Source organism: Crinia signifera, chromosome 4 (assembly GCF_055691185.1).
Source record: "Crinia signifera chromosome 4, ASM5569118v1, whole genome shotgun sequence".
NCBI classification, from domain to species: Eukaryota; Metazoa; Chordata; class Amphibia; order Anura; family Myobatrachidae; genus Crinia; species Crinia signifera.
Window position 1 is genome coordinate 249,948,017 of NC_139220.1, and position 18,214 is coordinate 249,966,230.

Genomic DNA, 18,214 nt, shown 5'->3' on the forward strand with positions numbered 1-18,214 from the left:
TTTCTTTTTTGAGGGAAAAAAATAAACATAAGTAGTTTAAGTATTGTAGTTAAAGGGCAGTACGGATGGTGTAATGGTTAGCATTACTGCCTCACAGCACTGAGGTCATAGGTTCCATTATCGCTCTAATTGTACAGAGTTTGTATATTCTCCCAGTATCTGCGTGGGTTTCCTAAGGGTACTCCAGTTTCCTCCCACAATACAAAAAAATACGGGTAATTGGCTCCAACAAAATTAACACTAGAATGTCTGTGAGCGCGTGTAAATGTGATAGGGAATGTAGATTGTAAGCACCACTGGGACAGAGACTAATGTTGAAATATTCTCTGTAAAGCCATGTGGAATATGTATGCGCTATATAAGAAACTGTTAATAAATAATAATAATAATAAATAAAGACACAGAAGTTAAGCAGCTTAATAGAGAAAAGTGACTCTTAAGGAAAGAGGGAAGGGAAAAAAATTGAAATGACGAACATTAGAAATAGAAAAATCTAATATAATGTATAATTATTGAAAACTAGAAAAACTTTATTGAACAGATGAAAATAGTGAAAAGTTACTATGAGCTTCAATAGCACTCAAAGGAGATATAAAATTGAGAGATATAAAATACCAGCTAAACCAGCTTCTGACTGCAAGTTTTCAGGCAGTGGGGCAGATGTATTAAGCCTTAACAAGAGATAAATGACAAGAGATAATTGCAAGGGTGATACAAAGAGCTAAACGTCCAGCCTATCACATGATCACTGGCATGTTACAGGCTGTGTTTGAAAAAAAGTCAGTAAGGAGCTGATTGGCTGTACGTTTATCTTTCTTTATCACCCTTGCATTTATCTCTTGTTAAGGCTTAATACATCTCCCCCAGTGTTTCAAAAAATTACAGTTATGAGCTAATTGGTTAGTACATTCTCTTTCTCTATGTTTTCTACAGTTTCTCAAGTTTGATACATCTCCCCCAAACTGATCTTGTAATGGTGCCAACACTGAAAGCTATGAAAAAATGTAATAAAAGCAGAGGAGAACAGGAGCCTTAAATAAGTGATATATTTCCCATTTACTAGAAGCAGCTGTATATTATACAACTTGCTTTACCCTATTGCCACTGGGGTTTGTGTAATAGCCTGTGATATGCAGGCTAAGGCAGGATTCCAGTAACTCCCTTTTATTCTAATGTTCCTTCCCAACACTATTCTTACTAACAGTGTGCCATGCCCCTTGTTGTCTCCCAGAACCTTTCAGTGACTGAATGTGTTGTTGCCCTTAATTGGTACATGCACATTGAGCGCTGAACTGACTTCCTCTCCCAATGACTGACTTCCACTTGATTGTCAAGATACAGGGGGAAATTTACTAAGATCGAATAGGTACGAATGCACCCATTCTTACTCATTCAATGTCAAATACGGCTGGGACCCAGTGCCTGGCTAGTTCACAAACAGCCGGATTCTTTTGATTTTCCGTTTTTACAAATGGCAACTTCAGCTGAATTTGGCTGTACGAATGAATACACCATTGATAGATCTCAGCCGTCTATGGCCATAGGGTTCTATCTGATTGGCTAATTAACTTTCATGCATACTTCCGAATTCAGCAGGAAATATAAATGGAAAATACTCCTCATTTTCCAGGAGCATTTAGCTGAAGCCTGCATGGATCAGTCAGATCCGTGCAGGCTTCTCTGTGTATGAAATAGAAAATGAAATAAATAATAATAAAAAAAAACGATGTGGGGTTCCTCCCCCCACAAGTATAACTTTCCCCGAGATCCTCGTTTCTCGAATACCGGGATAAAATTAAATAGTGTTTCCCTGTATTCAAGAAACCAGCACCGGGCTCTTGGATCAGTCGTGGTAACAAAAAATATAGGGGTCCCCCGTATTTTTATAACCAGTCCCAGACGCTTAGTAAATTAGCCCTATTCTCCAGTTGTATTTTTGGCCCGATTACAGCCAATCTCGATTGTACCCGTTTGTACACAAGATCGGCCGTAATTGGCATTCTAAGTACATTTCCCCTACAGTGACTTTCTCAATTCCTTGTTTCTAGTCCACATCCTACCTAGTTTAAACGTTTATTACTCTGTATTGTTCCCAAGACCAGTCAGTTTAAATACACAGTACTGTGCCATTTGTGTGTTATGATTTCTTGTTACTGTGTATATACCCTGTAGGACCTGTGTACTTAATGTTTGGGTATGGTTATATGGTAAATATTAAATTGAATTACATACACATTAAAATCATTTATATACAGAACATACCTTACAACATTTAAAATATGTAAAACTGGAAGCAGTTGTTATGCTTGCTACAGCAGGGAAGGCATGACTGTGTCCGGCTAGACTTGTCCTGCTAGACTTGTCCTACTCATTTTTGTTGGACTTTGCAGTAGCCCAAACATTCAATGGTTTAAGTGCCCACTATACCCTGGCACCCTAGGCAACCTGTTATTAAAATGCTGTATGGAAGTTATTGAGTTAGTCTTCTTATGACATCAGTACTGTTGGTGAGTCAACCTAAACTGGTCAAATAGCACTGGATACCAGTATACTGTAGGTACTATAGAATGGTAAGGAAGTTGTGTTAAAGGACTTACAGTATAACCTGTAAGATTACTAGGACTCATAACTAGTAAGAATATGATGACTTACAGTCACTAAGATTACTAGGATTCATGATCAGCAAGATTATTAGGTCTCACAACTAGTACTAATCGTACTCCCAACCAGTGAGATTACTACAATTTATAACCAGTAAGATTACTCAGACTCACAACCAGCAAGATTATTAGGATTCATAACCAGTAAAATTCTTAGGACTCACAATCGAGAAAGATTACCAGGAATCCTCACCAGTAAGATTGCTATGATTCACGACCAAGACTCCTAAGCAGTTTGCAAGGACTCATAACCAATAAGATTAATTGTACTCATAACCGGTTACATTACTGGAAAGTACTGTAGTGTATGTTTTAGTCAAATTTAGTGAAATAAGGCTATATCTGGGCATCATGCCCACAATTTCAAAGCAAGAACAGAAGAGGTGTATGAAAGAAAGGATTGCCAGCAGGTAACACAATCCTTCGGGAACAAACAAGACATGAAATGAAAGCCCATTTATCCTGACATTGAAACTGCTTATTTCAAGGTTCACCTAGACAAAATGCAGTTGCTTTAGAACAGGAGTAGGCTTCCAAGGGGAGCAAGAAGGCAATATGCCCCAAGGCCAATCCTCCACCTTTAATAAAAAGGTCAGTGAGCTACCATGAGCTGGCGTCTTGCGGTGATAATGTTGCAGACAGGTCAGCTGTACTTTGAAGTAAATGAAGCGCAGAACTATATGAGCACGGCCTAACTACTGAATGAAACATCAATGAGGATAAAGTGATAGTATGTTAATTAGCTAATCCCTTCACCTTCACACTGCTCTTTCAAATAGGCAGACAGGGATTACTGAATGTCATTATCCTTTGCCTATTTCTAATGGTGGGCAATAACAGGGCACTGCTGTGAGAGGTGTGATGGCTTTTATTTTAAGTCTGAATTCACATTCAGCTGGGCAGATTGCAGTCTCCAATAGAATGCTAGAGTTTATTGTACAGATAGATATTAGGGATTGTTCCTTAATCTGCTGTGTGCTTAAGCAGTCAAAAAAGTGGGGGTTCAAGACATCTTGGATGGTATGTACAATGCATAATTTCCTGAACGTGATATATCCCACCACTTAGCGGGTACATACCAGCGTCAATAATGCAGTTGATCTTTGGAGACAGGCAAGTTGTCCTTCCCTGGTGATATTGTAGTTTTTATTTATTTTTCATAACATTTGTACTATACATCAGATTTCATATATGTATTTAAAAAAAGTTATATAACCAATATACTTATTATCTTACCTTTACCAGCCCTCTGAAGATTGTGTCATTTTTTTATTGATAATTTTTCCTTTTCTTTTGTAGAGCTGATTTAGCAATAAATAACTCATCAGATCAACCGGGTACAGACAGAAGCAATGAGAGTGTCAAATCCAATATAAAAAGAGCAACAGTCAAATGGAGACACAACCAAACGCTTTCACTGAAAATCAGGTAATAATGGTTATTGTACATGGAAATATCTACAGTCCCAAAAGCTGTTGACTTCTAGAAATGCTGGTCAATACTTATTTATAATTACATTTTCTGTATCTAGGTATCTAAGGGAGGTAGTACTTGGTTTTGCTTTGTCATTAAGCAAATTATAGTTCAGATATCATCTTGGTAATTTAGACTTTTCCATTCTGAGTGGTTATAATCTCTTAAATTTGCTTTTTAATAGGTCTGTTCTCATTCACACACAAATACACACTAAAGAGATAATGACACGGGCAACAGAAATGGGAATTGAAAAATAGGTCAGCTTTTATTTATATAATCATGGATATGGTGGCTAAAGGACAAACTATTTAAAGCATGTGTGTAAAAAATATAATAAACAAATTCAATTACAACTTAAAAAAAATAAAAAAAATAAGACCAACGGCTAACATCCTATACACATCAAAGTAGGAGCTAAAGTTTCACTTACTAAATGAACTTAAAAGGGTCAGGAGCTGGCCACTTCTCTTTTTTCTTGTCAAATTCAGAAGGATGGCAGCTTACTGCCAGATCCATCTTCCTATAACTTGAGGGACTAATGCATGGCTATCCCATGGAAGGAGACCACCAAGAACAGTGGTGCCCCCGTTCCTGACATACCCTTGCCGGCTACTACCACCACAGGTTAAAAAATGAAAACAAAACTTTACTTAAGCTTTCCCTTTCCCAAAAGGCCGACACCGACCACTTGGGATGGGAGGGCAGGTAAAAGCTTCATAAAAAGAGAATGCCTAAAATTTAACAGCCTAAAAAAAAAACACTGATCACTAAAACCTAACACAATTGACTGATACAGCCCCTAGCAACTATACTTTACCCCTCAGCAGCCCAAGTTCTGGTAGATATTGTGTGTTCTTTCTGTATAAAGCACAAAACTATATTGTGTCGACAAGGGTCTTTTTAAAGTGAGTTCCCTCAATTTACCAAGGTGTTATATAAAGAGTTCTGGGATATGCGTGGATGCTATTTTAAGATTAGGGTTAGTAACTTTTCCTACATTATAGTCCAAATAAAACATTTTTCCAGTCAAGTTTTTTCTTGTTTCCAACCAGAAAAATAAATAATTTATCCTTTTTTAATGAACTTAGTTAATAAACATGTTTTTATTTAAAATTGCTAAATATATACTTTTTAAACACACCCAGAAATGGCATGTTTCCACCCCCAAATGCAGGCTTCCTATTAGTCAAACTGTGAGAGGATTATGTTTATGCTCCATACACATTTTCTGTTGCTAATTCCCCTCGCGCATGCAAAATTCAATCGTTAGTACGCATGTGCAGTCCATAATCACTTCATTTACAAATGGCCTAATTAGCGATCAACTCTGTATCAGGCCCAACATTCATATAAACATAGAATTTGACCACACATAAGAACCATTTGGCCCATTTAGTCTGCCTCTTTTTTAACCATATTGTTACCTCACACCCTATTTGATCATTATTTATGTGTAAGGATATCTTTATGTCGATCCCAAGCATGTTTAAACTGTTTTACTATCTTAGCCTCTACCACCTTTTATTGGAGGCTATTTCACTTGTCCACTCACCTTTCCATGAAGTAATTTTCCCTCAGATTTCCACTGAACCTTCCAGGGGCCAAATGGCGCCCAGAAAGTTGAGATCCCGACTGACAGGGGCTATTCTCCCTTGTGGGGTCCACAAATGGCCTCCAGCTAAACTGTGGGATTACAATACAGCATTAGCCTTTGATTATCTAGGATTGTGCAGAAATGTGATCATAGCTTTAATTATTCGTTTGTGTTATATGTAACACAAGCATATAACACAAGGAATTGTCAATGGGTAATCCTCTTAGGAAACCCTACATATTCACCTGATTTATTCATAAATAGGCTTCATTAGACATGGACACTGTAATCAAGGTAACCATGTGTATATATCTATAACAGAATTGAATATATATATATATATATATATATATATATATATATGATAATATTCTTTATATTGAAAACTGAATATTCCTATTTAAGGTTTGATGGTTGCTTTGCTATTGTTATATTTCCAAAGTTACAAAACAATGCATTGTGTAATGGCAAAAGCAAAACATTTCATTGGCTTAATTACATTTTGACGCATCAATTGTTTAGCATTATTATCTGTTGTTATTTTTAATAAGAAACAAAAATCTGCTTTCTCATCCATGTACAATATTTCGGATACACTAACATTGCCTAGTGTGTCATATTTCCATCATTTAGATATAAAACATTAGATCTCATGTAGAGGTTGAAAATGGAATTTTATGATGGAACAGGCCATTTTACTGAAGTGTGAAGTTCCGATGATACAATCTTCATGTTCTTCTCATTCTTCGCTATTCCACTGAATGGCATTCTGCACTATATCTGTAAATTTCACATTCACACCCCTATCTCATATTAAAGAAGGTGCCAAGCTGGGCACTTCATCTCAGAGAAGACCAAGAAAAACAAGCATATTTTTGAATACATTTATTGTAATCACAAAATGAAAATTGTCTAAATTGTAATGGCACTAAACCAGTTATATACATATATATATATTCTAAAGGCACAATTAAATCCATTTAAGTGAGCACATTCTGACATTGATTGGTTTTAGGCAGCAACTTTCAGTATGTTTCCATAAGTACACACCTAAACAATGGATTAGATATTTGCTTAATGGGTTCTGCACATATGATAAGAGCAATACACACTTACTAATTGACCACCCAACATGACTGGCTACAGGAAATGGTAGTGGCATAATTGTCTCCTGTGGCGGCATATAGTCGGTAACCTGCACCCACAGGCAGACAAAACAATATATCTTCAGGATATGGAAAAAACAGTGTGCCAGCGCTGGCTGTTTTTAGAAAAACAATACACGGTTCAAAGATACAAAATTACAAATTTATTTATAATAACCACAACATTAAAAATACTAGCTAAAAGGTGAATCGCTCTAGATGGTGCTATATAGCACTGTATTATGGCATCACTTGCACAAAGATAATGGATTGAAAAAAGGGGGCTGTATATTACCATCCCATTGCACCTGGTGGTGTTTGAGCCAGGGTATAGTGAGGATGTGTCCGTAGTATGTCCTATAATTTCAAGGACTCAAGGTTCCCAAATTGGATGTCCTCTAGTTGTCGTCTGGAAGGATTTAGGGACAAAGCGGATATCCCAATAAGACAATTTGTAATCCAGGAATTCTTGAGGATCATCTAGGGATGGATGGACACGTCACTTGTGGGAGGATGGATGTCAATCATACAGCAGGTATTTTGGTGGTGCTCAACGCGTTTCCCCGGTATCACCGGCTTCATCAGGATGCTCCTGATGAAGCCGGTGATACCGGGGAAACGCGTTGAGCACCACCAAAATACCTGCTGTATGATTGACATCCATCCTCCCACAAGTGACGTGTCCATCCATCCCTAGATGATCCTCAAGAATTCCTGGATTACAAACTGTCTTATTGGGATATCCGCTTTGTCCCTAAATCCTTCCAGACGACAACTAGAGGACATCCAATTTGGGAACCTTGAGTCCTTGAAATTATAGGACATACTACGGACACATCCTCACTATACCCTGGCTCAAACACCACCAGGTGCAATGGGATGGTAATATACAGCCCCCTTTTTTCAATCCATTATCTTTGTGCAAGTGATGCCATAATACAGTGCTATATAGCACCATCTAGAGCGATTCACCTTTTAGCTAGTATTTTTAATGTTGTGGTTATTATAAATAAATTTGTAATTTTGTATCTTTGAACCGCGTATTGTTTTTCTAAAAACAGCCAGCGCTGGCACACTGTTTTTTCCTTTTTCTCTTATAATTGGGCCCGACAAACCCAGTGCCAGCCGCTGTTGATAGCGCGCCACACAGTATCTTATATCTTCAGGATATATTGGCATCTTATGTGGTGCATAGCCAATGTGATACTGGAAATTACTTGTCCACAGACATATTGGGGATATTCAATCTTCTGCCACTATTCCCGATGGGGGATATAGCGGCAGGGCCCTATTCAATGCTATCTTCCCTGACAGCATTGAACAGGGATCTCGGCAGGACGGGCCCATCTTTACAAGCAGTCGGGCAAGTTCTGCCAAGAGCGGCTGGGAATTGTCGAGCTCCCGGCTGCAGCTCAACGATTTCCGTCTTCTTCTCGTGGCCATGACCCCTTCTCGGCACTCGGCAGGTGGGGCATTGAATCACGCCTGCCAAATCAGTGTCGAGTCGGCTGAGAACGGCACAGGGTCATGGCTGTCAGGCTTGCCTGATAGTCATGACCCTGCATTGAATGTCCCCAATTGAGCCGATGGTTGGGGTGATATATTGTTCATCAGTTGTACAAGCAATATGTCACACTGGGTTGGATGCACCAAGATTTAAAATGCGTCCAAATCTCCAAATATGCAAATTTCTAATGTTTGGTAATTTACCAAGCCCTAGAATGTGATAGATTTTGGGGCTAGGATGCAGTGGGCCATGTCATTTTTAGATGGCGTTGCCCAATAGAAGCCTATGAGCTTTACTTCACAATTCCCGGTTGAGAGGGATGTAATTGCATCGCCACATGGCACATGCCTTACTAGATGCATGCACCAATAGCACATCATGTCCCAAATCCAGGCATTCAATAATCACAAAAGACTGCTCTTACCACAAGAGCTGTCTTTTGGGATTTTCTTAAAGCATATGGCAATAATAAACAACATTTTGTTTGCAAAACAAAATGCAATTCTTGATGCATCCTGCTCATAGTGTGTATTTAGCCTAAGGCACTGGAGAAAGGTGGGTGAGATTAAAGAACAGTATTGAGAAATATTTGCCTGTTGTCCTCCTGCTGAAAGCTACTTTCACACTTTTTTTCATTTCAGGAAGCAAATATTGCATTTCTTGGATGCTGAAAGAGACATCTCAGTTTTGAAAGGAACTTTGAAGCCGGGTGATATAATCCATTACATATTTGATCGTGACAGTACTATGAATATATCGAAGAACTTATATGAACTTTTACCTAGAACGTCCCCTATGAAAAACAAGCACTTTAAGACCTGTGCCATTGTGGGAAATTCTGGAATTTTACTCAACAGTGGTTGCGGAAAAGAGATTGACTCACATGACTTTGTCATAAGGTACTGCTGCAGAACGCCTACTGATACAGTTCTTTCATCTTATTTGTCTTTTTTTTAAGTATACTAATTTTCTTTAACTACACACAGGTCACTTTGCAGATTGGCTGGTCTGTGGGGCAAAAATAGTTTGACTATGGGTGGCCTTATCTAGCGCAATTATTTTCTTAGCAATTGCTGAACAATTTGTAAGAATTAAGTTGTGTCTTTGTTCAAAGTATGTAGAAATAGAAACGCCTGGTGTAAAAAGGCACAGATTTAACATTAGGCACAATAGGGGAAGCAGAGGCGGCTCAATCTTTGCAAAGTGCTTATATTAAGGTTTTTCTTTTAGCAAAGAAAAAGATGAATAAGAGAATTGCAGAAATCACTTGTTATAGGTTTAATAGTAAAATGTTACAATATTTGGTTAGAAGGTGAAATATTAGGCCCAGTCAAGCTAGGAGAGGTATGTGGTGATTCTATTTCCTGCTCTGTTGCAGTAGCTCCGGAATGTTCTGTGTTAATGAGGTGTAATAGCTGTGTGGGTGGAAACCACGTCCAGGTTGAACAGGCTTGTGTGCAGAGCAATAAACAATGTGACAGGCAGGGGCGTAGGAGGGCGGAGCACAAGCTCCGGGCGCTGAAGAGGTGCAGGGAGGCAGCGTGCACTGCAAATAACTGATGCTGTGCCTGCCCTGCCGGACTGTGTGCTGCCCGGCGCTTTCCCACCCGCCCAGCTAAACCTACAGCCGCCCGCAACCTGATGTCTTCCCATAGGTGTGTACACCTTCTAAAAGACAGGCCGGCTCAGCTGGGACTTGAACTCGGTGAGGCAGATACGTAATGCACTGTGTGTGCGCGCACAGCCACCTGGAGTCATCCAGTGTGCACCGTTCTTGTACTCCAGGCTTCAGTCAGCTCTGAGTGTGACCCCCCCCCCTTATCCCCTGTGGCTGCAGCTGTGTCAGACTGGCAGTGGCTGTGCTCCCCTAAGTTGCCCCCTGGCCCCTGCTGCCCCCTTGCTTATTTTGCCCCCTGGCATAGAGCATGAGAGCCCTCCCCTAAGTTGCCTCCCCCATGGCCCCTGCTGCCCTGCCCTAGCAGGGCCCTCCTACTCAGCCTAGAGCATGCAACCACTGACATAGAGCATGGAATCCCTCGCATCAAGCAAAAAACATTGAAACCCTTGCTATCGAGCATGAAACCCAGAGCATGTAGGTAAGCAGGACTTATGTGGCATAATTTGTAATAGGCATTACGGTTTGTAGTAGGCATTATGTGGTGTGGTATAATTAGTACTGGACATTACGGCGGGTGGCATGATGTGTAATATGCATTATGGTGGGTGGCAGTATGTGTAATGGGCATTATGGTGGGTGGCATTATGTGTAATGGGCATTATGATGGGTGACATTATGTGTAATGGGCATTACAGTGAGTGGCATTATGTTTAATGGGCATTGTGATGCATGGCATTATGTGGAATGGGCATTACAGTGTGTGGCATTATATATTATGGGCATTAGAGTGCAAAATTATTTTTCTTTTTTTTTTTGGGGGGGGGGGTGCAAAACCTACCTTTGCTCCGGGCACCATGGCACCTAGCTACACTGCTGGTGACATGGTATAGTATGTTATCATTTCTATCCTCCATCTTCCACTATTTTTTTAGCAAGTCTGTGCAGACCATTTATAGCACAATCACCTGTCAAAAAGTGGATCAGAGGGGAGACAGGTAAAAACATAAACCATGCCCATCTACACAAGCCTGAGGCTAGTGATATGTACTTAGCATCAGTATGCTTCGCAGCAAATATAATTTCTGTATTATCTCCAGCGTGGTTTTAGGGCACAGAGAGCATGTACCCTAGGCACTTTGCACAACAGTGGTCTGGTCTAAATAACCCCCTAAATGCAAGTTAAGTAATATTTATTGAATCTGCTGCCTTGGAACAAGTATGTATTATTTGCTAGTTCTTGGACCGAGAATTGTTTTTGTAAAGTGTATTTTTTGGAAACTTGTACTATTATTAAGGCATGAAATCCACAAATCTGTGATTTACAACTTGTCTACTAATGGCAATAAATAAAAACTGTATCTGTGCCAATGTGTCTTCACACTACGTTGTATATTCATCTTATACAGAGCTGTCTGGGTTAAAAACTACTGTACTTCTACAGAGATATAATTACACAGAACATGTTAGTAATTCATACCACCATATACAGTAACTAGACAATTATTTGTGTTTGTGTTCAAATGTGCACCTTTGTGTTTAGACTACAAACAAACATTAAAAGGGGATTTTTGTAAGAACTTACCGTTCAAATCACTTTTTCTGATTTCATCCTGGTGACACAGCTCAACCTTGGGATGTAGGAGGGTCCGAAGGAGCCAGGCACCTATGCTAAAGTTTTGAGAGGCAGGCTCTTCCCTTCTGCATCCCATCATTCCTCAGTACAACTTCTAGAGCACACTAGGCTACATTAACTCAGTACAACGCCTGAACATATTAACATGCACGATCAATTAAATTAACCATTTTAACATGACAACACATGAAACGGCACTATTTACTGAGCGTAAAGGGAGGGATCGCTGTGTCACCAGGATGAAATCAGAGAAAGGGATTAAAACGGTAAGTTCTTACAAAAATCCTCTTTTCTCTTTCATTCATCCTGGTGACACAGCTCAACCTTCGGAAGTTCAAGAGCCCGTCCTTTGGGAGGGTACGCTCAGGTCTGCAGCTCTGATCACTGCTCGCCCGAATGATGTGTCCTCCGACTCAAACTCATAGAACTTGTAGAATCTGGTGAAAGTGTGAACAGAGGACCAAGTGGCAGCCCTGCATACTTGATCTGCAGAAGCCCCGTGGCGCACAGCCCAAGAGGTAGCAACTGACCTGGTGGTATGAGCATTTATCCTGGATTGCACTGGTCTGCCCACTTTAGTGTAGGTGTTAGGATCCGCCTCCAGCGGATCTGTGTTATGCGCAGATTCACGTATTCCCCTGTGTGTTGGCTCCCTGTGTATTTTCCTGTCTGTGTTGGTATTTGCTCGTTGGTGACCTCCGGTGGTCAGCCTGGGCCATTGCAGCTCACTCTGTCTGTGTGGGTGTGTGATTAGGGCTCAGGTGTTCTCGTCAACTGCCAGCTTGCTATGCTCACCTGCAGGCTATGTGTGTTGATCACTTCCTGGTGTTCACTACATAAACCTTCCTCATCTATTACTTCCTGCCGATTATAGCTTCAGTCTTGGCTAGAAGTGTTTCTGTGCTCCCATCCTGTTCCTGAGTCCGTGTCCAGTATCCAGCCTATCCTCGTGTCCATGTGCAGCTTCCAGTTTGTTCCAAGTGTCCGCATCCAGTATCTAGCCCATCTGTGTGTCCGTGTGCAGCTTCCAGCTTGTTCCTGAGTCCGCATCCAGTGTCCAGCCCGTCCTTGTGTCCATGAGCAGCTTCCAGTTTGTTCCCAGTGTCTGTATCCAGTATCCAGCCACTCCGGTGTCGGTGTGCAGTCTCCTGTCCCTCCTTGGTTCCAGCTGACCTGTCCTGCTGCGCACAGATAAGTGGGGTATTCCCCCAAACCTCCTTTACTGTGCTGTTGGTTATACTGAGACACCTCTGTGTATTGTTACACTTGCTTTGGATTTATGGTACACCTTTGCGTATTGTTACGCCCGTAGTTGAGACATTGTTCTCCGTGGGATTAGGGTCCCTTGCCATCTCAGGGTTAGTTAGGTTATCCCCTTGCGCTCTCCTGGCCTCGGCAGCAGGTGTTGTCCACCCTTAAGACCTGCCTGTAGCGGAGCGGAGCGGGCCTAACTCGCTCCCCAGCCGAGACGGGCCCAGGCGAAGCCTAGCTCTGCACACAGCTGCCGACTCCTGTCTGAGGCAACGGAGTTAGGGTCCGGCAGGGGTCCCCTTCTCCTAACATTATAATCGGCCATACAGCACTCTGGAGCTGGGTTCTGCCCTCTCAGTCCAGAGATTTCCAGCCGTGTCAGTTTTTTGCCCGTGTCAGTTTTTTGCCCGTGTCAGTTTTTTGCCCGTGTCAGTTTTTTGCCCGTGTCAGTTTTTTTTTGCCCGTGTCAGTTTTTTGCCCGTGTCAGTTTTTTGCCCGTGTCAGTTTTTTGCCCGTGTCAGTTTTTTGCCCGTGTCAGTTTTTTGCCCGTGTCAGTTTTTTGCCCGTGTCAGTTTATTCTTGTGTCAGTTTTTTTTCTTGCTGGTGTATAAACTTGCATGGCCATATCATGCAGGCCATGCAAGAGTCATTAGCGGCTCTAAATTTGGCATTCAATGCCGTAAAACCTGGGCAGTGGGAGATTTTGCAGCAGTCTCTTCTGCAGCTGCAAAGACTCATCACTGATATTTTTCTGGTCCTCCCAGAGGTCACTGGGGTTCGTTCAGCCCCTAATGAGGCCCTGCCTAAGGAAGTATTAGGCAGCAAGTCCTCAGACCCAGAGGGTCAGGTAAAGCATAGAAGTTATCTACGGCCGAAGCTTCCGTTAGAGGAGCGTCAGCGGCGTAGAAACCTTAATCTATGCTTATACTGTGGAGATTCTGGCCACTTCTTGCACTGTGGAGATTCTGGCCACTTCTTGCAGACGTGTGGCTTGCGTAATTCCGGTGGTGCCGACAGGGTATCTCCTCTGGCCAGGTCTGAGCAGGTTGTCAGATCTAAACCTGTCTCCACTGTGGCAGAGGAGCTCTCTGCCGAGTCTCCCAGTAAAAGCACTCTGCCTTTTTCTATTGGTCCCAGTGCTGATGTTTTAATGACCAGGGAGTCAGAGTTGCAAACCCTCGAAGGGAAAGCCCAGGTGGTTGAGTCATGTGCCGGGGGCCCGCCGAGCGAGCCAGATGCCGGGGGCCCGCCGAGCGAGCCAGATGCCGGGGGCCCGCCGAGCGAGCCAGATGCCGGGGGCCCGCCGAGCGAGCCAGATGCCGGGGGCCCGCCGAGCGAGCCAGATGCCGGGGGCCCGCCGAGCGAGCCAGATGCCGGGGGCCCGCCGAGCGAGCCAGATGCCGGGGGCCCGCCGAGCGAGCCAGATGCCGGGGGCCCGCCGTGCCGGTCTGATGCCGGGGGCCCGCCGTGCCGGTCTGATGCTGGGGGCCCGCCGTGCCGGTCTGATACCGGGGTCCCGCCGAGCCAGTCCGATGCAGGGGGCCCGCTGAGTCATTCTGATGCCGGGGGCCCGCCGAGCCGGTCAGACGCCGGGGGCCCGCCGAGCCGGTCAGACGCCGGGGGCCCGGAGGCCGCAGCCCCGAGTGGGGGCCCGGAGGCCGCAGCCCCGAGTGGGGGCCCGGAGGCCGCAGCCCCGAGTGGGGGCCCGGAGGCCGCAGCCCCGAGTGGGGGCCCGGAGGCCGCAGCCCCGAGTGGGGGCCCGGAGGCCGCAGCCCCGAGTGGGGTTCCGAAGTGCGCAGCCCCGAGTGGGGTTCCGAAGTGCGCAGCCCCGAGTGGGGTTCCGAAGTGCGCAGCCCCGAGTGGGGTTCCGAAGTGCGCAGCCCCGAGTGGGGTTCCGAAGTGCGCAGCCCCGAGTGGGGTTCCGAAGTGCGCAGCCCCAGAAGGGGTTCAAGTTGGTGTTGCCCCAGAAGGGGTTCAAGTTGGTGTTGCCCCAGAAGGGGTTCAAGTTGGTGTTGCCCCAGAAGGGGTTCAAGTTGGTGTTGCCCCAGAAGGGGTTCAAGTTGGTGTCGCCCCAGAGGGGGTTCAAGCTTGTGTCGCCCCAGAGGGGGTTCAAGCTTGTGTCGCCCCAAGAGGGGACTCTGTCTGTCTTGTCGCCCCAAGAGGGGACTCTGTCTGTCTTGTCGCCCCAAGAGGGGACTCTGTCTGTCTTGTCGCCCCAAGAGGGGACTCTGTCTGTCTTGTCGCCCCAAGAGGGGACTCTGTTTGCCCCATCTCTCAGAGGAATCCTGATTGTCCTGCTTCTCAGCTAAGTTCCAGCCTTGCCGGTGGCTTCGAGAGAACAGCTGTTGGTCTACACTGTATTGTTCAGCCAGAGACTCATCATAGTGCTGCCACACGAGAAGGACCATCAGACTTTAAAGTCTCAGCCCCACAGGCCATAGTCCCAGATATGCAGTCCAGTCAGGTAACAGAGAGTGAAATGTCTGATGTCTTGGATGATATTTCTACCTCTATAGTCTTTGATGGGGACTTAGCCCAATTTGTTGCATTATTAGAACATTATGTCATCATCATGGAGTCCAGACCGTTTTTAGGCATCACTTCTGACAATTTGGTGTTATATCTAATATATTCCTTCAGAGGTGTGCCTTTCAGATGGGCGTCCAAATTGGTTCAGTCTGAGGATCCCTTATTAAAGAACTTCTCAGCATTTAAGGATGCTGTATTAGAAAGATTTGGCCCCAATAAGGTTGATTCAGATGTCTCTGGGCCGACCTCCTGGCCGGCAGAACCTTCTTCGGTTTTGGGAGATTCAGCCAAAAGATCTGCTCATAAGGCCATATCCTCAAGGGGGGTCCCTATAGCCACAACCTCAAGTGAGATCGTTGGTGATGTTACCCCCGTGAACAACTCATGTCATTCAGCGTGGAAAGCCCAGCCCTTAGCTATTACCACGGGGTGTGCTTTCTTGACTCCGTCTAACAGATATATCCCTGAAAGGTTAGCTTCTAGAGCACTGAGGTCTAGGCTTGAGTCTGTATCTGATTCTGATTCGGAGATTGATGGTTATCCGGTATATAAAGGCCCTATGGTCTTCGAAGAAGCTTATTGTAAACCAGGGACGGCTTCCTTTACCAATTTACCAAAGAAGAAGAAGAAGAAGTCTCATCGGAGACATTAGCTCTGTTCTGTCTTTGTCCTATCCTACTTAGGTGTCCGAAGGCCACCTTTGAGAGGGGGGCACTGTTACAAGCTGCAGTCACAGCTTGTTCCTGTTTGGTTGTTGTTACCCCCATGCCAGGGTTTGGTATTCTCCATGTAGTGGAGAACCTGGTATTGGGGTCCCTTGACCCCTCTTCAAGGGGGGGGTACTGTTAGGATCCGCCTCCAGCGGATCTGTGTTATGCGCAGATTCACGTATTCCCCTGTGTGTTGGCTCCCTGTGTATTTTCCTGTCTGTGTTGGTATTTGCTCGTTGGTGACCTCCGGTGGTCAGCCTGGGCCATTGCAGCTCACTCTGTCTGTGTGGGTGTGTGATTAGGGCTCAGGTGTTCTCGTCAACTGCCAGCTTGCTATGCTCACCTGCAGGCTATGTGTGTTGATCACTTCCTGGTGTTCACTACATAAACCTTCCTCATCTATTACTTCCTGCCGATTATAGCTTCAGTCTTGGCTAGAAGTGTTTCTGTGCTCCCATCCTGTTCCTGAGTCCGTGTCCAGTATCCAGCCTATCCTCGTGTCCATGTGCAGCTTCCAGTTTGTTCCAAGTGTCCGCATCCAGTATCTAGCCCATCTGTGTGTCCGTGTGCAGCTTCCAGCTTGTTCCTGAGTCCGCATCCAGTGTCCAGCCCGTCCTTGTGTCCATGAGCAGCTTCCAGTTTGTTCCCAGTGTCTGTATCCAGTATCCAGCCACTCCGGTGTCGGTGTGCAGTCTCCTGTCCCTCCTTGGTTCCAGCTGACCTGTCCTGCTGCGCACAGATAAGTGGGGTATTCCCCCAAACCTCCTTTACTGTGCTGTTGGTTATACTGAGACACCTCTGTGTATTGTTACACTTGCTTTGGATTTATGGTACACCTTTGCGTATTGTTACGCCCGTAGTTGAGACATTGTTCTCCGTGGGATTAGGGTCCCTTGCCATCTCAGGGTTAGTTAGGTTATCCCCTTGCGCTCTCCTGGCCTCGGCAGCAGGTGTTGTCCACCCTTAAGACCTGCCTGTAGCGGAGCGGAGCGGGCCTAACTCGCTCCCCAGCCGAGACGGGCCCAGGCGAAGCCTAGCTCTGCACACAGCTGCCGACTCCTGTCTGAGGCAACGGAGTTAGGGTCCGGCAGGGGTCCCCTTCTCCTAACAGTAGGCATACGCAATCACCGATCTCAACCAACGAGCAATGGTCTGCTTAGAAGCTGGCCAGACCCTTTTATGTACATCAAACAAAACCAGTAAAAAAAAGTCTTACGAAATTTTTTCAATCTGTCCATATAGAGTCGCAGCGCATGAACCACATCCAAATTCTTTAATCTGTCCCTATTTCTGACCTCCTCAGAACACTGGAATAACAATTTTCTGGTTTAAATGAAATGAAGAAACAACTTTCGGCAAAAACTTAGGAACTGTTCACAGCACAGCCCTATCCTCATGGAAAACCAAAACTCTGAGACCCTTCTAGCAGAAGTGATAGCCAACAAAAAAGTTCATTTCCAAGTGAGAAACTTCAGGTCCGCTGACCTTAATGGTTCAAACTGTGATTTCTGTAGAACAGATAACACCAAAGATAAATCCAAAGGGGCCACCAGTTGCCTATAAGGAGGCCTCAGCTGAGTAACCCCCTGAAGAAAAGTCTGCACTTCTGGCAGTAAAGCCACTTTTTTTCTGAAAGAAAATAGACAGAGCGGATAATTGTACTTTAAAAGACTGAAGACTCAGCCCTGAGGCAAATCCATCCTGCAAAAAATCCAATAGTCTGGAACTCTTGAATCTAGATGTGTGGACCTTCTGTGTCTCACACCATCTAATGTAGGTTTTCCAAACCCTGTAATAATTTGCCGTAGAAACTGGTTTTCTAGCACTAATCATTGTACGGATAACTTCATCCGAAATCCCTTTCTTCTTAAGATTGGAGGTTTCAAGAGCCAGGCCGTCAAACTGAGCCGAGGAAGGTCCTGATGAAAAAATGGACCTTGTCTGAGCAGATCTGGTCGGAGCAGTAGACGCCACGATTGTGTCGACAAGCTCAGAATGTTGGAATACCAAGATCTCCTTGGCCAGTCCGGAGCTATCGGTATGACGCATGCTCTCGGTGTCCTCACCCTCTTGAGGACCCAAGCAATCATG

At 44.3% G+C, this 18,214-nt stretch overlaps 1 protein-coding gene across 1 annotated transcript in view; it reads left to right on the top strand.

Annotated features, from left to right (window-relative positions):
- The window catches only part of ST8SIA2 (ST8 alpha-N-acetyl-neuraminide alpha-2,8-sialyltransferase 2), a 230,055-nt gene that overhangs the window by 148,163 nt on the left and 63,678 nt on the right, over positions 1 to 18,214 (top strand). The window contains exons 3-4 of the mRNA XM_083184235.1: positions 3,960 to 4,088; positions 9,024 to 9,281. Of these exons, the coding sequence (XP_083040361.1) occupies positions 3,960 to 4,088; positions 9,024 to 9,281 (387 nt within the window). The remainder of the gene's footprint in view (positions 1 to 3,959; positions 4,089 to 9,023; positions 9,282 to 18,214) is intronic.